At 38.6% G+C, this 22126-nt stretch overlaps 1 protein-coding gene across 1 annotated transcript in view; it reads left to right on the forward strand.

Annotated features, from left to right (window-relative positions):
• Window positions 1-22126, forward strand: part of LOC111155838 (guanylate cyclase 1 soluble subunit alpha) — a 59827-nt gene that overhangs the window by 18599 nt on the left and 19102 nt on the right. Inside the window, exons 2-5 of the mRNA XM_022516258.1 lie at window positions 12215-12574; window positions 15949-16010; window positions 19435-19493; window positions 20842-21551. Coding sequence (XP_022371966.1) covers window positions 12320-12574; window positions 15949-16010; window positions 19435-19493; window positions 20842-21551 — 1086 coding nt within the window. The 5' untranslated portion in view covers window positions 12215-12319. The remainder of the gene's footprint in view (window positions 1-12214; window positions 12575-15948; window positions 16011-19434; window positions 19494-20841; window positions 21552-22126) is intronic.

Below are 22126 nucleotides of genomic sequence, written 5' to 3' on the forward strand. Positions count from 1 at the left end.
ATTGAGTGAATTTGATAATAAAGATTTAATCAGCTACCCTAACCCTTTCCATGTTTATAACAGATGAGTTCAAGCCAGTCGTTCTGTCATTTGATTACAGCATAAAATAACTCATTGGAGGGACTCATGGGTGGCTCAGTTGGTTAAGTATCTGCCTCAGGTCATGATCCCTGCATCCATGGGGCTCCTTGCTCAGCGGGGAGCTTGCTTCTCCCTCTGCCTGCCATTCCCACTGCTTGTGCTCTCTCTCTGGCAAATAAATAAGATCTTTAAAAAATAATAATAATAAAATTTAAAAAATAACTCATTGGAAGTCAAAAATTGAATAAATTGCGATCTACATGGACCAGTTAGATTGAGTCTGGAAACATACCTACTTGTTATTTATTTATTTATTTATTTATTTTTGAAGATTTTGGGCACCTGGGTGGTTCAGTCAGTTAAGCATCTGCCTTTGGCTCAGGTCATGATCTCAGGATCCTGGGATGAAGACCGGCAACAGGCTTCCCTGCTCAGCCAGGAGCCTGCTTCTCCCTCTCCCTCAGCCCCTGCCCCCCACTCCCAGCCCCACCACCCTGCTCATGCTAGTGCTCTTTTTCATTTTCTATTTCAAGTAAATTAAAAAAATCTTTTTTTTTTTAAATTTTTAAATTTATTTTAGAGAGAGAGAGTATGAGAGCAGTGGGTGGGGGGAGAACTTTAAGCAGACTATGCTGAGTGAGGAACTGAGGTGGGGCTTGATATGACAACCCTGAGATCACAGCCTGAGCTGAAAATAAGAGTTGGATGCTCAACCAGCTGAGCCACCCAGGTACCGAGGTGCCCCCATACCTACTTTCTTTCTTTTTTTTTTTTTTTTTAAGATTTTATTTATTTATTTGACAGAGAGAGACACAGCGAGGGGAAGTAGGAGAGGGAGAAACAGGCTTCTTGCTGAGCAGGGAGCCTGATGCAGGGCTGGATCCCAGTACCCTGGGATTATGACCTGAGCTGAAGGCAGACGCTTAACGACTGAGCCACCCAGGTACCCCCCTCCCATACCTACTTTCAATTAAGTGTCAAAGATTGGATCATGAGTAAGGTTATTTAGAAAATATTTTTAGGTAATTGAAAAAGGGCTAAAGATAGCTTCTTGAGAAAGTGCAAAAGGTGATGAGAAAATCATGAAAAAGAGTCTGGGGAAATACTGTAGAAACTACAGACAGCCAAAGCAATGTTATGGTATGTTTTAATATTAATTCATTAATGTTATTAATAATGATGTATGGGTGAGATGTAAGCCTCTGTTTGGACTAAGTAAAAATTTTTTTTAAGCTGAAGTATTTTCAACTCTCAAATTATTAAGGGTGGAACTTGAACTAAAATTACTGTTAAAAAGGGGTGCCTGGGTGGCTCAGTTGGTTAAACCACTGCCTTTAACTCAGGTCATGATCCTGGAGCCCGGGGATCAAGTCCCACATCGGGCTCCCAGTTCCATGGGGAGTCTGCTTCTCCCTCTGACCTTCTTCCCTCTCATGCTCTTTTTCTCTCTCTTAAATAAATAAATAAAAATCTAAAACAAACAAACAAAAAACAACAAAAGAAAAAAAACATAAGAAAAATACATGGACAGTACTGTATCATATTTATTGAAAAACAAATCTGTGCATAAGCGGACCAGTGCAGTTCAAATTCATGTTTCTCAAAGTTCAGCTGTATATTGGAGTAAATTCTGGGCTGTCCATCTGCCTGAGTTCCCGTCTGACCCCATTACCTCAGTAACTTTGGGGTTTGGGCCAACTCATTGAAATCTGACTTCTGTTCTGCCATCTGTAAGTAGGAAGAGTTACAATACATAGTCTCTAACATCTTTCCTAGTTCTAATCTTCTGTTATGTAAATACCTATGTCTTTAGGTTCACTTTCACTTTTGTGTTCAAAATTGCTTGGGGCTTACTATGAACAGGAAGGCTTCTTTTAATTTTTCCCATTTTGAATCAATTAGATGTAAAAATCATTAAAATAATATGGTTGTGGTTTTGGATTTAATGGGAAAGAACTCAGCCTTTCTCAACATGCAACTTTGTGAGTATCTGAATATTTACCTGCAAAGGACACATTCAGAAGCCAAAATTTACTTCTGGTAATGATTTCTTTTCATTTCATCATTATGTAAAATTTGAAAGGAATAGAATCTGTGCTGGACTCTTGCTGGCCTGGTTCTAAGCATGAGCATCAAGGATCTGTACCCTATTGCTGGTGACAGAGGTCATATTCTGTCTCAAGAATCAGAAGATCTCAGCTGCTGAGCTGAGAACTCAGGAAGGCCCCTGACTATCCATCATGTCCCCAGGAGCTTCCAGGGGAACATCTTTCCTGGGGTCTCCAGGATGGGATTTTGGGGTGAATTGTAAATTGTAGAAGAGAGAGGTCTTTTCAAAATACAGCCTTTACATACCTTCTCCTCGCGTGTTACCCACCTAGCCCTTTCATGTGCTCACCATCCCAGAAGCTCTCCAAAACCCCTTTGAATAGGCTTTTTTACGGAGGCTTCATTAGATAGGGATGATTGATGAAATCATTGACCATTAGTGATTAACTCAACCTTCAGACTCTCTCCTCTCTCTAGAGACCAGGCTGGGATAGAGAATTCCGATCCTCTAATCATATGGTTGGTTCCCCTGGCAACCAGGCCCCATCCTGAAGCTATCCAGGAGCCTTATCACTTTGGAGATTCTTTGGGTTTCAGCAGTTGTGTGCCAGGAAACAACAGGCAGAAGCCAAATATATATTTCTTATTCTGTCCCAGCGTGGCTGTGTTCCAATGAAACTTTATGGACACTGAAATTTGAATCTCATATAGTGTACATGTATCATGAAATATTCTTTGGATTTATTCAACCATTTAGTAACATAAAGACCATTCTTAGCTCTAGGGCGGAACAAAAACAGGCAGCAGGTTGGATTTTGCCATTGTTTGCCAACCCCTGCCTTAAGAGGTCCCAAGAAGGGCACCTGGGAGTCTCAGTCACTTGAGCATCTGACTCTTGATTTCAGCTCAGGTCATGACCTCGGTGTCCAAGATTGAGCCCTCCCCCTGCCTCAAGCTCTGCGTTGGCATGGGGCCCGCTTAAGATTCTTTCTGCCCACTGTGTCCCCCCGCCCCATCCACTCTCACACATTCTCTTTCTCTTAAAAAAAAAAGTGAGGAGAATTCCTGAAAGTCCAGTGTTTTCCTGAGTGGTGGTTTAGCTCTATCTGACCTTCCCAGTCCTGGCCCAGTGTAGACCTCTTCAGTGCCTGTGCTTCTACTACTGATATATTTGTTCCTGTTCTTGTTTTTTCTCTTTGTTGAGAGAAGGTACTTACAAGTCTTACGTTTTCATGGCTTTATAGTTTGCAGCCCTTTTTCTCAAGGATCTTGAGAAAAGTTTCATGGGCTGGATTAGAAGACTCAGGAGAGTCACTATTGTGTTTTCTTTCAGAATCTTCTTTCCAAATATAACAGGTTAAATCTATTTTCCTCCACCAGAGGGTGAGTTCTGTACTAGTCCAGTTACCCCTTCCTTCCCACCAAAAATGAGGCCACTTTGATATGATATCTTCTCATTGTTAAAATGTTAATTCAAATGCCCCATAGCTGTGACAGTTAAAACCAGAATCCACTTTACTCTTGTTAGGAATCCCAACATCTCTTATTTTAATCAGACTCTGGGTGACTTAACTTGATTTCACAAATATCCTAAAATTAACATGCTAGTTAATCTCTCCCTACCCATCTCTTAAACCTTTCTACAAAAGAAGTACACACTGAGAAGTTAATACTGAGTCAATATGGAGAACAGTTAACATATGAAAGCAGTGATTGAAGGCAAGATTGGTCGTATAACAATATGAATCATTTGCCAACCTAGCATTCTAGGAAAGGAAATCAGATACCACAGAATTTCTATTTCACCTTGGTTGTTACAGGTTTATTTTGTTTAAAAATTTTCCACATTGGGAGTAAGGTGGGCTTATAGAAAATAGTATGTACTTCACTGATGTAAAGCATGCTTGATTTATATCACAGGTTTGGTTTCATGAGTGGAAAAACAGATTTAAAATTTAGCATAGTCCATCAGTTTTTAATTCTAGTATTTTATTAAAGAAATTTGGCATGCGACTCAGCTAATGGGATTATATATGATAAAACCAAATTAGAATCTTACTCTTCTGGACTATACTGTAAACTCTATTAATTTATAAACCAATAAAAGGCACCCTAACTACTGACATAGATATTATTTTCTTGGTATGCATTAATGTTCTTCAAGTGGAGAATGTTTTGCAAGTTTTTATAGGACCAAGCAGTTGGTGTATATTAGAGTTCCCTTAAACTGGCTTTGAAAGGTAATAGGAAAGGTGTCATAGGTATAAAACATGACTCAGTCTTTCTGAGGAAATAGAATAAATTTGTCAGTCTTTTATTTAGTGACTTCTTTTAGCAGGATTCTCTTGTACAATGCCTTTGCGTAGATTATCTTTCCTAGTCCTTCATACATCCCTGTTTCATCGTCATTTTTACCATTTTACAGTTGAGGTAACAGAAGCTCAATGAAATTAAGAAACCTTTCCATTGATGCGCTACTGCTAAGTAGGAATTGTGACAGTCAACATTAATCATTATGTGTTGGGCACCAGGCACTTTCCTAAGTGCTTTGCATTTATCATTTTGTTTAGTTTCAAAACACATTAATGAGACAGTTGCTATTAGGATCCCTATTTTCCAGATGGAGAAAGCGGAGGTGAAGTTAAGAACTTAACTAAGGTCACAGAGCTGATAGATGGTAGAGGCAAGGACCAGACACAGACCACCTGGTCCCAGAGCCTGAGCTCCGTCACTGCTCCACTAACTCTACTACCTGAGGGTACAGTGGTGTGAACTGATGTCTCCAGGCATGAAGTCTGTCTCCTACCACTCATCTCCAGAGATAGAGGTGTAAATATAAAATCTCGGGCACTTAAAAAAATCGGCATTGTGCAAGAGGGAAATAATTGTGTACATGTATGTATGCATGTATATGAAATGGAAGAAGAGTTTCCAGGTCTTCCTGGCTGGCCAAAATTAAAAAGAAAAGAAAGTAGAGAAGTTCTGATGTTAGATGGTCATTAGTTTTATTTTCCCACTTAAGTGAAATTTATCAGTCAGCCCAATTGTTTAAGCATCATGGACTTGTTTTCATTCTACAAGTTTCGTCAGGCTGTATTATCTATATCATAATGGATTCTGTAGGCTGTTCAAGAATGTGACCTTACCGAGTGCTTTTTTGCAGGTAGTTAAGGCAGCTTTTTACCTTACCTGCAAATTTAAATCAAATATCGTTGAGAGTACAGGCATTTCTAAAACAACACCATATATGTATTCCTGAAAAACCTTGTGTGCTGGAAAACTGCACTAAAAATAAAAGAGCTTGTGGGAGGAAAATGTGTTAGGGTGAAACCAGCCCAAAGTTTGAGCACCAACAAAAGCAGTAACAATTGTAAAAGCTATATATACCAGCTTAGGTAAAAACAAAACAAAACAAAAAAACCAAAACCAGTTGCATTCTAAGGAATTCTAAAGAATACTGTACTGCTGCAATCAACGATGAGTCTGACATGAGGGGAAAGGGTGAAAGTAGTTTGATGGGAAGGAACTATAAGAAAGTGCAGAGCCTGCAGAGTTAGGGCGCCAAGGAAGAATATAGAGGAAAACCACCGCAGTAAGTACTTCCAAGATGGAACATGAGGTCAGAAAGAATGTGGAGTAGTTAGAGATGCGGCATAACTGCTACTTTATACTGACATTATTCTCCTCTTTATGACTGCGTCTGAGCCGGTTCACGTCACAGAAATACACAGCATTTAGCTGAAAATAGATAAAAACAAAATGGCTCTTTATGGTGTAGAAAGGAATTCCATTTTGCATTTAACTCCTTTCATACTAATTGTTATGTTTTCAGTAAATGTATTTTTAAATGACTAAGTCTCTAAGGAACTATTTTAGTAATAAAACAATGATGGGAATCACAGAAATAGCTGCAGGAAATTGTTTTATATATTTCAGGAGCAGAATATTGGAATATTTATCTGATTTCCTTATGACCTACATGACTTACTCTAAGTGGTAATTATATTTAATTTGAAGACATACTAACTGCACGTATTCAAATTTCAGTGATAGTCACACTAAAAGTCTTAAACATAGAGATTTAGGATTTATAATCCCAAAGGTTTTGCTGCTTAGTTATAAAACATTCTGTGAACGTTTTGATATAAAAACTGAGAATCACATAAAACATTCCGTATTGTCATAAAAACAGAAACTTAGAGTTAAAATCTCTCTACTATAGATGATACTAAATTCTCCTATTACTTCAAAGATGTCAGAGAATTGCTCCCAATTCCAACAAAAAAAAATGTGAATCGTACCCACCTTGTTTTTAATAGAGAATTAATACAGTTTGAGGTACCTGGGTGGCTCTGTTGATTGAGCGTCTGACTCTTAATTTTGGCTTGGGTTGTGATCTCAGGGTCCTAGGATTGAGCCCCACGTGTGTCTCTGTGCTCAGCGGAGTCTGCTTCTCTCTCTCTCTCTGTTCTGCCCCTCACACTTTCTCTCCCTCTCTCAAATAAATAAATAAATCATTTAAAAAAAAAAAAGAAAATACAGTTTGTTAAACTAGAATTATCAGTATTAAATATAATTTTCATTATAATTATTATTAAACATAAGTCGTATGGGTACTCTAACTTTAGGGAGGCAGTTGCCATCAGGCGAGGGGGGGTTTCTGGCATTTTGACTCCTAGAACTGAGGTTGCTGTTGCCCTTAGAGTTGACTTCTTTGTTTTGGGAAGGTTGGCAATATGGGCTCTCTAGTTACAAAATTCAAGGTAAGTACCCTGCACTCTTCTTAAAATAGCTGAGGACACCTTACACTGGTGTGCAGATGCAGTCTTGGAAGGGGAACGCTCTGTTGTATAACATAAACTGGAGTCAGCTTTCCCACCTCTGGGCTTTTGAAGAAGGAGAAATTACTTTCCAAAAGGAGATTTTAGCAAAAGAGTTGGAGCACACTGACTCCCACAAGGTGTTATGTAATAGTGAAAACCCAAATTCTGGGCTCAATATGATTGAATAACCAAAGTCATGGGAAATGGATTGTGGACTCTTTGATTGCTCTCCATGAGCCCTAGAGTCTTTCCTTGGCTGCAGTATTGAGAAGAAAATTCAGAGGAAGACGTCTTCAAGGTCCTTCAGCCCCCATATCCAGTCAGTAGCTAAGGGCTGTAGATTCTCTACCTGAAATACTTCTGGAATTGATCCACTTTTTCATGCTAAGGTCATTATTTAGTCCAACCCAGATCAGCCTCCTGGTTGATCTGAAACATTTCTCATTCTCCATTCCAAATCATCCTTTAAAAATACAATCTAATCTATTCACATTCTTACATCTTAGTCTTTCAGGTGGTTGCTCTTAGAATAGTTTTTCTTTGTTTAGCGAGGTCTAGAGAGCCCTCCACAATCCTGACCTCTGCCTGTCTCAGCTCCCTCTGCCATCACCTTGCTCTCCCTGACCCCATGCTCTGGCCATGCTGGAATTATTTCAGTTCCTAGATCATGGCTAGGTCTGGTTCTGTTTGGAACTCTCTTCACCTGGTTCAGGGTCACAGCTCAGCTCAGATGTCTCTGCCTCCCGGGACTGGGTATGGATCCCTGATTTGTGCTCTGAGAGCACTCACTTGTCCTTCCCCTTTCTGGGGAACTGGTATGTCAGAAAGAGTTCTCCTGCCAGACTGTGAACTCCAAGAGGGCAGGCGATGTCCCTTATTCATTGCTCTGTCCCTGTGCCTGGAAGAAGGCCTGACACATAGTAGGCCACCACAAATACCTGTTGAACAGAATGAAAAGTGAATGAAAGTGAAATATCAAAGAGTCTGTGGGAGTGGAGATGATGAAAAAGGAAAGGCAAATGGCACTTGAGATCAAGTATGTTAAAAGCCAAAAGGTTCATGAGCTTTAACTTTTCGGAGATTATCATATCAGGGTGTCAGTGATGCAGCAGAAGCAAAAGCCAGGAATTGTAGACTTAGGAATAAATTATTTTTTAAGGAAGTGAACATGGTACCTAAGTCCTGATCTTTTAAGAAGTGTGACCGTAAGGGACATTGGCTTGCCCTTTTTTTTTTTTTTTTTTTTTTTACCTTAGTCCTGGGAGTGACTTGGATATTCTTACCAGTTTTTCTAATACTTTGGTCTGCTTTCCTGATAGATCACAGGGGAAAGTGCTATAAATAGTTCCCGCTGCAAAATAAAAAGAAACACATTGTAAAAGGCTGATTTATGGGATTTTATTTATTTCTCTCAATTTTTTGAAGAAAAAAACATTTTTAGATTTCTGGTCTACCTGAAAATTAAGCTTGACACCAGTTTATGAAAATGGTAATGGCTTTGTGCTGCTGGATGCAAACTTTATCCTCACTAAGGCAGTTTTTGTTTTCTAAGTTCTCTTCTTCTTTCAGCTACTCTTAAAAATTTAGACTTTGGAATTCACTCTTAAAACACATCCCTTTCACACAGATTGTGGCCTGGCTAGGTGCTAGGCCTGAAATTGGAAATCAGATATAACTATTTGCTTTTACTATGGAGACTTAGTTCTTAGGCTCCTCCCCCCACCCCAGCTTCTAATTTGAAATCTGCTCTTTAGGACATGCTGTCGTAAAAGAGGATTTCGATGTCAGTGTTTCCTTTCAGATCTTTTTATAAGTAGAAAACAAGACTTTTATGTGTAACTCTGGAGTTGGAATCACGGACAGGCCCCTTACCTGAACAATCACACATCTTGGTTATTAATATGAGGACAACAGCTGAGTCATTATTCTCACCATAGCAGAGTTAATCACTTACTAGTAAAAGGAAGAGAACATTTAATACGTTTGAGGGCTGTTTAATCATCAACCTTGAGGATGGCAGATACCTCTCCAAGTTTCTGAGAACATACATCCCACTGCTCACCAAGGCCTTGTCACCAAGTTTATTACTTTAATTAATTTTTTTTCCCCTTACCGTGTTACTCTCACTTCCCCAATCAGCCACTGACCAAGCCATTTCCAAAGTCACTGCTAATGTTACACCTGAAAATCATCCCTTGTTTAGTTGAAGAATGTATTCTGTATTCCTAGCAGGCAAACACAAAACAAGCATAGGTTTCCAAGGTATCAGCTCTGAGTGCATCTGTTTCGTAATGTAATTTCATCGGCTGAGCAGATGAAGAATGCTAATTAGCTTGTTTATACATATGTGATTTAATGAGACTAAACACTTAACTGATCTTAAAGTAAGCACAACTTGTTTCCTGTTCCTGTTTTTACTTAATAAAAAACAGTGTTAGACACATTTTCTGGGAATTATAGTGTCGCGCAATATAGGAGAAAAAAGAATTTCAAGGTGGACTGGTGAGTTTTACCTTGCAGCACGATTGAATAGGAGGCTGAGAATCAAAATATTGGGTTTGGGGACAAAGGTTGAAATTCAACATTAATGAGAAGTTAAACTTAGTGGGAGACTTTATCATAAACTGTTTTATGACAGACTCCTAAGTCCCAAATTGAAATTCTGATATGTTCCAGAAATAACTTATTCTAGGGAGGAGTTCTATACCTTCATCAGATCCAATCTAAAATCTTCTAATTTTTTTGTTGTTGTTCTTGCTTGATTTCTTACTTTCTTTCTTTCTCTTTCTTTCTTTCCTTTTTTTTTGAGTACTCTCTTCTTCTAGTTATTATAGTTAATTTTGATATAACTGAAATCATGGCATTCAGTTAATATAGCTCTTCTTCCTGAAAATTAATTTTATAGTTATTTAATATTATCCACTATGCTGCCCTTTTTTATTTTAAAGTTGTACAAAACTGAATCCACGTAGGTTGCTATGTTTTGGGAGTGAATTGGGTAGAGGAGATGAGAAAGTGACTCTGGCCCTATAGCAGAATTCTGTTTGGATTAAAATGCTTCAGTTAACCTGCTCAGCTTTCTAAAACCAGGAGTCAGCAACCTATGGCTTGATCCAAATTGATAGGGTGAATCTGAGGGCCAAATCCACAGCCTGTTCTTGCAAATAAAGTTTTATTGGAACACATCCATTCCTCCTTTGTGTATCAGCTGTGGTTGCTTTCATGCAGCAATGGCAAGAATTAAATCACTGATAGAAAACTGAATTTATCTACTCTCTGGCCCTTTACAGAAAGGTCCACTGTCCACTGATCTAAAGCATTTATGAGGGTGGGAGTTAGTGAATAGTAATAGTTACATTCAGATGCATTTAAGACTGAGTGACATATATTTTCTCAGAACTGAATCTTAAAATAAATGTGGTTGAAAGCCTGGGATTTTTAGGTCTTTCAGACTCCAAGTAACCATTCCCCTCTGTCACTGAATTACCTTTGGGTCACTCAGTAGCCTGCTGAGAGAACTCCGTATTCTATTCTAGCAGAAAATGTCATCTGCTCATGAATAGATAGGATCTTCCTTATATCTTCTTGAAGACTCATAAATTACATGTGATCACAGATTTGGGGGAGGGCTTCAAGTAACAGAGAGTAGCAGCAGCTTCTACTGACCTGTCAGCATCCGTAATCTTCCCCCATACCTAATAGTCTATGACATTCCCCAAGGGCCGTCAGATGACAAATTTAGCTTCTTTAGTTGTCCCAGTTAAGAAAATGAATTGTCCATTGTTCTAAACTTATTAGAGAACTTATCTGTGACAAATTACAAGCTATGGCTTGTACACTTTAACAACATATTAAAAGCACTGAGGCACACAGAAAAGAAGTCACTGAACTCCAGTTCTAAAGACTGAAATACAAGGCTTTATCCTGGATCATTCAACTACTCCCAGCCTATGAGCAGGAGAATTATGTTCTTATTTGCTTTTTAATATAAACTTGTAAACCATATCTTTAAATGAATCCTGGTTTATGAACTAAGCCTGATGATGTAGAAACTGGTCTAGGAATTTGGGTTCATAGAAAATACATTGGCTCTGGTGTCACATGGACCCTAGTTTGAAACCTAGCTCTGTCACTTTTCTAGCACATCAGAGGAAAGAAAACAACCTCAATTGTTGAGCCTCTGGTGCATTGGGGATAATAATAATGTGCCATATGGTTGCTGTGAGGCTTAACTGTAAATACAGAATCCTCAGCACTGTGCCAGGCATGTCATTGGAAGTAAGTAATCCAGGGCTCTTTTGCACTCTTTGTGTGTGTGTGTGTGTGTGTGTGTGTGTGTGTGTGTTTTAATTTTCAAAGAATGGAAACAATGATCCCGGTTAATCAAGATCGTTAGTATTACTGACAAACTGAATTCCCGACCAGACAGTTTCAAGTGACAGATAACTAATTATCAATGGGCTGTGGATTGTGTGTGGGGATTCACGGCCACAACATCAACACAAACAAAAGTATAAGAGAAATATGCTGGAGTAGCTATATGTGTGATTTCAGCTGGCCTCTGGGAGGAGATGCCTTCTTAGTTTATTCCAGTGTCATCTAGACTCAGATCCAGAGACCCAGGAGTATTTTGAAAAAGTAGTATTTGTTTTTAATTTTGATCTATTTTTAAATTATTTTGCTATTCATAGAAACAAGTATCTTCTTTTGCTGTAATCATTTCAATTAATCTTTTTTCATCTGAAATTCAGAATTTCAGATCCCAAAACATATCCTTGAGCAGCACTACATACATTTTTTTTTCCTTTAAATATCAGGAGACACTGGTTTCTGTTATCCTGATTTTTCAGAAAGAAATGCATAATGAGAATGCAGTGCTTAGCACTAAGACGTAGATTTATTTATACTTGGCTTTTGTCATAAAACTGTAAAGTTCCATTCTTGTGGAATCAAACTAGACCAAATGGGCTATAAAAATGGAAATCAGTAATTGTGGTAGGGACAGTTGGGAGAAAATTATGCTCCTTTTGAAAACTACTAAAACCAAGTATTTTACTAGTATACTAAAATGCACAGATACTAAATAAAGATCTTCACCAAATGGTTCATCCATTTTGTAACTGACACGTCCACCAGAATTTTCTTCTTCTTGAAAATGACACTTGAATGCATCGTCTTTGCTTTTTTACACCTATATTTTTCTGTTTTCCTAAGTATATAAAAATCATTTACCTTTCTATTCTGACTTTCTACTTCCATAGACACCCCAGTCACCAGTATCCTTGATCTGCTAGTGGCATCCATTGGTCAGTCCCACGGAAGAAGAACAGCTCACCCGGAAGTACTCTGTAGTAGCTACTAACACCATGTTCTGCACCAAGCTGAAGGATCTCAAGATCACAGGGGAGTGCCCTTTGTCCTTACTGGCACCCGGGCAGGTTCCCCAGGAGCCAGCGGAAGAGGTAGCAGGAAGCTCAGAGAGTAGCAAAGCAACTCTGCCCATCTGTCAGGATGTCCCTGAGAAGAATGTACAAAGAAGTTCTCCTCAAAGAAAGACCAGTAGGAGCCGAGTCTATCTTCACACATTAGCGGAGAGTATTTGCAAACTGATTTTTCCTGAGGTGAGTGCTTTACCTTTTGAGATTTTACTGATATTGTGAAAATGGTAAAAGAATATTTTTTAAGGAAAATGTTAACCCTTGTTTTCTCACTTGCAAGGCTATAACATCTAAACACACTTCTTGAAAGTGATTGTGTTCTTAAATTGTGTTTACTCTTAATAAATGTTTAAGATCTTGAATTCTTTTCAGCAGGATCCTGCACTCTGATGAACTTTATGACTTTGAACAACTGCTTAACTCCTCTTATCCTCACCTTCCTTATCTGTGAAATGATACTAATAACAGTACCTGCTCCTAGAGTTTTAATGAGCATGAAGGGACTTAATCCACAGCTCTTGCCATACCATAAGTGCCTGGTAGTTGTTACCTATTCTCTTAAAATTAAATTCCTGGAAGAATAACTTACCTCCTGTCCATTTTCTTCTAATTCCAAAGAGCATCATATGTTCCCTGCCAATTTGTTGAGTTGGGAAAATCTCCATTTTCCTTCTCCAGCTCTGTATCTGAGGTCTCTGCGAAAGCCAGTTCTTGACCAGCTTCCTTGAGTCAGCATCATGGCCCTGTGCTTGCTTGCCCATTAGCTTGGACACTTCCTGATGTAGCTCTGTGAGCTTCATAGCCTCATGTCACATTGATATCTGGAGCCCCTTCTGCTAATCCACCTATAAGAGAACCTGGGGACAGGGCAGTACCTTATGAGGTCACATATCTTAGAATAGAAGGGTATGTGGAGAGCTCCTCTCCCCCTGCAGGGCTAACAAGAAGAGTAGCTGACAAGTCTTCATGATGTCTTCCTCCCTCTGGCAGTGTTCACAGTTTTCTATAAACTCACTTTATCTGGGAGATTGGACATTGACCTGATCCGACCCCAATTATAATAATCCACTGAACATTTTTAATTCACCCAACACCCACCCTGTTTTGTGCAGAGCACTGAAAAAACCACGGACTGCTGACTTTTCAAACTTAAAGGAACTTCGGAGGTAATCTTGTTTCATTCCCAGAATGACTTAGGGAGGCTAAACAACTAAAGTCCCACAGCTTCCGAAAGGTAGAGCATTACTGCTGTCAACGGTATGGCTAGAGTGACTGAGAAAGAAGAGACTAGCATTAAAGCTTGAAGATGGAGAAATTAGAATCAACAGAAAGTTGAGGGAGTTTACTTCAGATACAGTATTAGCACAATAGTACTTTGGTTAATGGCCTTTGAAATGGAAATATGTCATTATTCTCACACCACCCCAGTTACTAGACAGCCAGCTTTGGCTGGGATGAGCGATGTCATCCTTCTCAGGGAGTTGGTTGGCATCATCCTCTGGGAAGTGGTTGGGACTCTCATTTCCAAGAACAGAGTGAGACGCACAGAGATGAACAGATGGTGAGGATGGGAAAGCTGGAGAGCTTCCATGCCTTCCCTGGGTCCTGTCATTACCATGTTGGCTTTATTATTTTGTTGGATAAATTTTGAATTCCTGCCATTGAAGTCAGACAAATGTTGGAATCGCTTTTAAAAACATTCTGAATACCAACTCTAAATGATATTTTACCTTTTCTCTTTTTCTTCATTTGGAATAATCTCTGTTGTTTGTGAATTCACAGGAAAAAACATCAAAATTTGACTACAGCATCATGTAGCAGGGAAGGCAAAGCTGTCGGAACTCTAGGGGGTAAAATGGGTACATTTGGCATTAATGACTAGAACTCTGACAACTGAGGCCATTTGTCTTTTAACAGTAAAATGTCACGGTGCTGGATGCGTTTGGACTGGGCGGTGTTCAGTGTGGATTACTTCAACTGTCCAAACATCTGCATGTCTTTAGTCAAATATAACTTTTTTTTCACTGATTCTTTTTCATGTGGATAGATTTGTATGTAAGCCTCCATACTTCATAAATATTTGACGATCTGCTAATCTCTCTTAACAGCTTATTTTCTCTAACTTGTTGATTAGTAGGACGTAGAGCGTTTAGTTTGGCTAAGTTTAGTTTAGTTTCAATTCTATCAGCAACCTAAGGGAAAGACTCAAAACAGCATTGGACAGCATTGTAGTTCTTGCTTTAGATAATTAGATTTAACTCCGCAGTCATGGTGTTTTGAGTTTGTTTGGGGGTTTTCTTTGGCAGGGGAGGGGACAAGTGTCCTTAGCAGATTTAGAACAGGGAGATGTCATTCCAGTTGTGGAATAGAAGGACCTGAAAATGTGTTATTGCTCATCCAATGCAAAATTTTCATTTCGTTTTTTTTTTTTCAATAAATTCCAGATTTTTTTCCCCCTAAGCTCGATATGCTCTTTAAAACTGAAAGTCCTTTCCATAACTCATTTTATTAAAACAGAAGCTTGCTCTATTTTGCTTAACTCTGCTGCCTCACTTGACCAGTGGAAACTGTAAGAGGGATATAAATAGTTCTTAGGGGAAAAGGAATTTCCCAACTTGGAACACAACCAGAAAATCCTTCACTTTCCTCTGGGCAAACTACAGAAAGAATCAACAGTTATATATACACATATAGATACATATGGTTTTTATATGGAATGCAAAACATTGGCAGTCTAGCTAACCAGTACTCTATGTCCAGCTTACCAACTAGTTAGAGAAAACAAGGTGTTAAGAGAGATTAATAGATCATCAAGTATTTATGAAGTATGGAGGCTTACATACAAATAACTTACAATGTGGAAAAACTCATGAAATACTCAGAAATTAAGAGAGTAAAAAAGTAAGGTAAATGCGAGATTTGTTTCAAATCAACGATCAGCTGGCCTTGGTGAAAGCTTGGATTTAAGGGTTTAGAGAAAGGGTAAAGACAGAGATAGCTCAAGTTTTCTAGGCCAGGACCTGTAAATCAAATATGAAATATAAACTTGCATTTGTAGCTGAGAAAATCAGCGGGGGTTGGGGGGGGCGCCAGGTGTAGGGTTTGTGAAGAGAACAGGAATTTGCTTGGCTGGAGCCATACTGAGATTGAAGCCTTGGCAGCACATCCAAGAGGATTTCCTGACCCAGCGGAAGTGGTGCCCACAATTCCTTCATGGAAGACCTGGCATTACCAACTGGAATCTTCTATTTGGATTCCGATTCAGCCTGACCTTGTTTTGTGGCTGTCAGTGAGACCACCCACAAAGGGCGAAGGCTGTAAGCCATAGCCCACATCATCCAAAGTCAAATTAGTTAAAGGGCATTGTTTGTTCCCAGAGCTGAGAAACTTCTAGAAAATCAGTCTCCGTTTCCAAAGTGTAAATTCACCGCACTCATCAGTAAAGTGATCATGTTTCTGCTGGGTAGAAACTTCCAGGACACATTTTTTTAAAATATCTGTCTTCAAGTAAATTATTATTTAAGGGAATGTTTAAAACTTTTCTTTTCACTTTTTAGTTGGAGCGGCTGAACCTTGCACTTCAGAGGACATTGGCGAAACACAAAATAAAAGAGAGCAGGTAAACTGAACCACTTTAGTTGTGTGACCCCCCCGTGACACTTAACTGATACCACTACAAATAACCACCCCTTAGTGAAGGCCACGACATGTTTCGAATCGCCGTGGTATTGGAGAAACTAGACTAAGTGTTTTAACTGCCACTAATCTGAAAGTTAGTGCATTTATTTTTCACACTGAATACATCCCTGAGCTCAGATTTATATAAAATGTTTAGGACTTTACAGCTGTTCAGGAAAAGGCAGAGCTGAGTTTTAAGCCTGTTCTTTCCGGAGTCCGTGATCTTAACCATGTTTCCCTATACTGCTGCTTTTAACAAGCCATAAGACATATTCTTTCCTACTAGAGGTAATGTCAGTACTTCATAGGTAAGGCGGGGATCCCAGGTGATCAGTACAGACTCCTGCCTGAAGGATACAGCCAAGAGGTGGCAAAGGGTCCCAGTGCCCAGTCCAGGGGTGGGGAGAGGAATTCCCACACACTTTAAACTTTCAGCTGGCACAACCAGAGAAGACTGAAGAAGAATCAAAGTTGGGTGGGTGCTTAAAAGGGAGGGGTTGACTCAGGAGGCTCGAGGCAACAGCTGTTTATCAGTCCTAAGGGAAGTGGTTCCACATTTTCATAACCAGTTTGATTCTATTTGTATGCGCTGGCCGAGTATCTTCCGTTTATACTTTTTTCTTGCATGCTGTCTTTGAAATTTTTTTGAAGAAAGCTTTCTGTAAAGGGTTAATATATAAGGGGTTTTTTTTTTTTAAGCTGCTTTATAGAGTTAATTTTGCATAAATATTTTAGCGTGTTTACTGCTGGAGGGTCATTTTATTGGCCTTGTTTTTGATTCCTTGGAATCTCAAGGATTGTTTCATTTGTAAATAATAAAATAAATACTTGTGTTCAAATTCGCAGAATTGAACATTGCAGCTTTGCAAACCAACGCCATTGTTGGGAATATTTTACACGTTCATTCATCTATTTCTCATGAGTGGATTACCTGTCCTTCATTTTCCCTGTTGACTAACTGGCCCCGGACTGCAGGCAGCAGGGGAGCCAAGAAAGGGTCAGGAAGGGTCCAGAAGGAGCGAGTGTGACTCTCTGTGTCTGACAGAAGCTTTGTTTATACAAGTGATATGAAAAGCATTCCAGAATGCCTCTGACCTTAATTCTCAGTCAAGCTGATAAGACAGCCAAGTCATTGTAGCTCCGCTGCTGTGTCTGTCTGCTTAAATCCTTGACAGCCAGTCGGCTCAAAATTGATTCTCAGGGCTCTGTGCTCTGAAATGTTCCTAAGCTGGATGCCGCAGGGGCTCAGTTAGAATGTATTCCCAGTTGTGCAGCTCTTTAAAAATACCTCAAAACTTAAAAAAAAAAAAAATCTTTTTTTTGGAAAGCTGAAGTTTTTTTTACTGCTTCCTTGATTTCTTAAGGAGCTGATCATACTTTTAAATTGTGCTAATGATCATTATTCAGTTGTTGCAATAAGATGACAAACTTTTTTTCTCATGACTGCCTGCTGATATGCTAAATGGCTTCTCTCTGCTTTGCTTTTTTAGTTCTTGGATCTATTTTTTGTTTCCTTTTTTCTCCCCGTCTTCATTTTGGAAAGTGTGCTGTCGTATCTACTGCTCTCAACCTGCCAACCACTGAACAGAACTCTTTTTTTGGACTGTTTATTATAGTATTTGAAAAGCAAAAAAATCAATATATTAAACAATAAACTGTCCCTAAATGAAGACTGGAACCCCCTGCCCCCCACCTTTTAAGTGAATTAATTTTAATACAGTCATTGTGATATCTCTCTGGGTTGGTTTCACAGAGAGCTTTTGCTTTGTCTTTTCTGGGGATCTTCTGATCACATCAGCATATCTGTGCAAGGCTGGTGTGTGTGTGTGGGTGTGTGGGTGTGGGTGTATGTGTACGTGTGTGTATAAGCACACACACATTTGCTGGCACATATGCAAGTTTAGTCTTTTTTTTTTTTTTGAAGGTAAAGCTTAGAGGACTTATTTTTAATTGCATTATTCGCTGTTTGCACCAAGTTTTGCTCACATCTCATATCATGGGTTCAGGAAATTGGCAGAATTAGGGTACCTGAGCAGAAATGCTTTCATTTCTTTAGGTAAACAAAACAAAACAAAACAGAAATTGAGCAAATGAGAAAAATAAGCAAGTCTGAAGATGATTAATATAAAATATAATGAGAGCTTTGGGGATATCTAGACACAAACTAAATAGAAAATTAGATAGTGAGCCTCAACCAATTTAGATAAGGAAGTATTTCTACCTAGCATTTTAAACAATTATAAGCAACGTACCTTTATGTGATAAAGTAGTGGACTGAGCAGTTTTCCTTCTTGAAAATATTTCCTTTTGAAACTTCCGTACATGTATTGTGTTTTATTGAAATCTGTTTAAAATTTAGATTTTTGTCTGTTTGTAAACTTGGCTTATCTAATGGCAAATTGAACTACAGATAGAATCTTAGGTGTCTTTTAACATGTGTTAGTAATTTGGCCAATTTGGTTATCATAAGTCATCTCTGTCAGAAATCATCAAAACATAATTAGGCAAACATGAATCAGTAAGTCATCTAGTGGAAATTACTAAAACTTTTTATTGGTCAAAATGTATGCTATTATATTATCAACTTCTATGCTTCTTTACTTCTATGGTAAAAACCAGTGCAGTGATTGAATAAAAAATAGATTTCTTTAGTTACTGATTTTTATACACATAGCTCAATGTAATAATGCCTGAGAGTTAAATATATAGAACCTTAAACTCAGCAATATATGCTACATATTTGCTTTAAAAAAGAAGATAGCAGGGGTGTCTGGGTGGCTCAGTCTGTTAAGCGTCTGCCTTTGGCTCAGCTCATGATCCCAGCGTCCTGGGATCCAGCCCTGAGTTGGCTTTCTGCTCAGTGGAGAGTCTGCTTCTCCCTCTGCCCACTTCTCCCTCACCTGCTGCTCCCCCAGCTTGTGCCCCTCTCTCGGTCAAATAAATAAATTTAAAAATCTTTAAAAAAAAGAAAGAAAGAAAGCAAAGAAGAAAGATAATGGAACTTAAAAAGGGAAATCCATCAGTGCATGAACTTTTCTTCTTGGTTGTACTATCGGAAGAACCCTGGGCAGCTGTATTACCATCCCCTATTCTGATTCCCCGCCAGTGTAAACCTCTATAGTATTAGCTTTCTAAAGTAAGGTAAATATGGTAAATATGCTTCAAAAAATGAGGAAACACTCCAAATCAGGCGTATTTTGGGGTTGCACATGTCATTGCTCCTTTCTTGTAAACTTGGTAGTCAAGATTTGCCTCTACAGAAAAGGCAACTCCGACTATTTTCTGTCGTCATGTCTGTATGTTACAATCAGAAGGTGTAGCATGCATTTGTCAGTTTGTAATTTAAGATGTTGGCATATTTTCAGGAAATCTTTGGAAAGAGAAGACTTGGAAAAAATAATTACAGACCAAGCAGTTGCAGCAGGTAATAGAATTGTTTAAGTATATGTAATTAGGGAGTAATCATACTTACAGAACTAATATTTTACCTGTAAACTAATATTTTCTACTGGTAGAAAATATTTACCTGTAGAACTAAAATTTTCTCCTAAAATATTCATATTTATTTTTGGTGACTTCCGGTATGAAGTATTCAGTATAATATATTGTGTTAACATAAAGAGTAATTCTTTTTCATGCTGTGTATTTTTGTTTGACAGAAAACATTTCCTCTTCTTTATAACGTTTATTTGCTGAGACATAGATAAGGCTGCATGGGAAGCTGACTCATAGACATTTACATGCTTTGGCCTTGAACATAACTAAGTATTATTTATTCATGAAAAATCTTATTCAACAAAGTAAAATAAAGAAATTTTTTGAAGGTTGGAAGCAATCCTGGGAAAAAGGATTAGCAGTGTTCTCATATTAATAATTAGTTTATGGGAAGGAAGTAGATGAGTAACTTTGTTGTACTGTCCTTTTTAAAGTTGGAGGACATGGACCAATGGGTTAAATCTTTCCAAAGCTACAAGATATTAAGAATTTAATGATGATGATGATGGTGATGGTGATGGTGATGGCTAACATACTGAGTCCTTCCCAGGAGCTGGGCACTATTCTAAATAGTCTCTACACATCACAACAGTGCTATGAAAAGGGCACTATTGTTTTTCCAAATTATAGATGAGGGGGAAAAAATGACACACAGAATTTAAAAAATAAGGAAGATTAAGGAAGGAGAAGTTACAGGAAGTAAATGAATTCCAACAAATATTCATTCCAGTAACATTTAAACAACAAGAATGTTGTTTTGCTTTAAAAAAAAAATTAAAATGACTTTATATCATCTCTAGAGAAAAATGATAAAATTGAGTTTCATGACCAGTGATTTCAAATTCATTCCTGTTAACATTTCTACTGAGGGAGGGAGGCCCTCCAGGTATGGACAGTGCCCCTTCATCAAAATGTCCTGTGTTTATCATTAACAGAATGACGGGAGAGCTTTTTCTGAAATGAACTTGATTCTGTAGTACTGATTGTTCTTTCGTAAGAACAACAGTCTCTTCAGGGAGATTAAAAGTTGTGTATTATACTTAATTTTCATGGTTTCATAATTAACTGATGGGGAATTTTTATTTGGAGTTTCCAGAATTGTGGAAACTCATCAATGTGGGTAATTTGAATATAGATGGTTAATTTTGGTCAGAACTCTTGTTACCAGAAGTAAAGGGCACTAAATCCTCAAATCAAACGGTGTTAAAAATAGTAGTAACTGTGCAGCTCTTCCCAGAATGATATAGAATGGCAGAAAATGTATTCTTTGCTTTCAGGAGTTCCAGTGGAAATCGTCAAAGAGTCTCTCGGGGAAGAGCTTTTCAAAATATGTTACGAGGAAGATGAACACATTCTAGGTGTGGTTGGAGGAACCCTCAAAGATTTTTTAAATAGCTTCAGCACCCTCCTGAAACAGAGCAGCCACTGCCAAGAAGCAGAAAAGAGAGACAGGTTTGAGGATGCTTCCATTCTGTGCCTGGATAAAGACCACGATTTCTTAAATGTGTACTATTTTTTCCCTAAGAGAATCACGTCCCTGATTCTTCCTGGCATCATGAAGGCTGCTGCTCGCGTGTTGTACGAAACCGAAGTGGAGGTGTCCGTCCTGCCTCCCTGCTTCCGGAATGACGGCAGCGAGTTCGTCAATCAGCCCTATTTGTTATACTCCCTCCACATCAAAAGCACCAAACCTTCCCTGTCCCCGGGGAAGCCCCAGTCCTCGCTGGTGATTCCCGCGTCCCTCTTCTGCAAGACCTTTCCTTTCCACTTCATGTTTGACAAGGACTTGACGATTCTGCAGTTTGGCAATGGCATTAGAAGGCTGATGAACAGGAAGGACTTCCAAGGAAAGCCGAATTTTGATGAGTACTTTGAAATTCTGACTCCCAAAATCAACCAAACGTTTAGTGGGATCATGGCTATGCTGAACATGCAGTTTGTCGTCCGAGTGAGGAGGTGGGACAACTCTGTGAAGAAATCTTCAAGGGTAAGGAAAATGTCATAGTAGTTGGAATATGAAATAAATCACTTCTTGTTTAAGGACTAGAAACAAAAAAGTAAAGAGATACGCATCACTTCAAACGTTTTGATAAAACATCCATTACGTTTAAGACAATTCTAGTAGCATTTTAAGGCTGAAATAAACTTAATCCTTTCTTCATTCATGTGCTGGTTACTTGATTCATTACTTCACAAATATTTATTGGATGCGGTCTACCTTTTAAAATCCTCTCAGGGTATTTTATAACCCAAATTAGATAAATATTTATATAAAAATGTGTTTTTAGTCGTCAAATACCTAACAAGAGGCATTATTCTGCAACAAACAAACAAAAACTACTTGTTTCTTAGAGGAGACAACTAAATGGATTTTTAAATCAATTTTTTAAAGATTTTTATTTATTTGTTTGACAGAGATCACAAGTAGGCAGGGAGGCAGGCAGAGAGAGAGAGGGAAGCAGGCTCCCCGCCGAGCAGAGAGCCTGACTCGGGGCTCGATCCCAGAACCCCAGGACCATGATTCGAGCCAAAGGCAGAGGCTTTAACTCACTGAGCCAACCA

The sequence above is a fragment of the Enhydra lutris genome, unplaced genomic scaffold (genome assembly GCF_002288905.1).
Source record: "Enhydra lutris kenyoni isolate GAN:26980312 unplaced genomic scaffold, ASM228890v2 scaffoldscaffold3, whole genome shotgun sequence".
Lineage (NCBI taxonomy): Eukaryota > Metazoa > Chordata > Mammalia > Carnivora > Mustelidae > Enhydra > Enhydra lutris.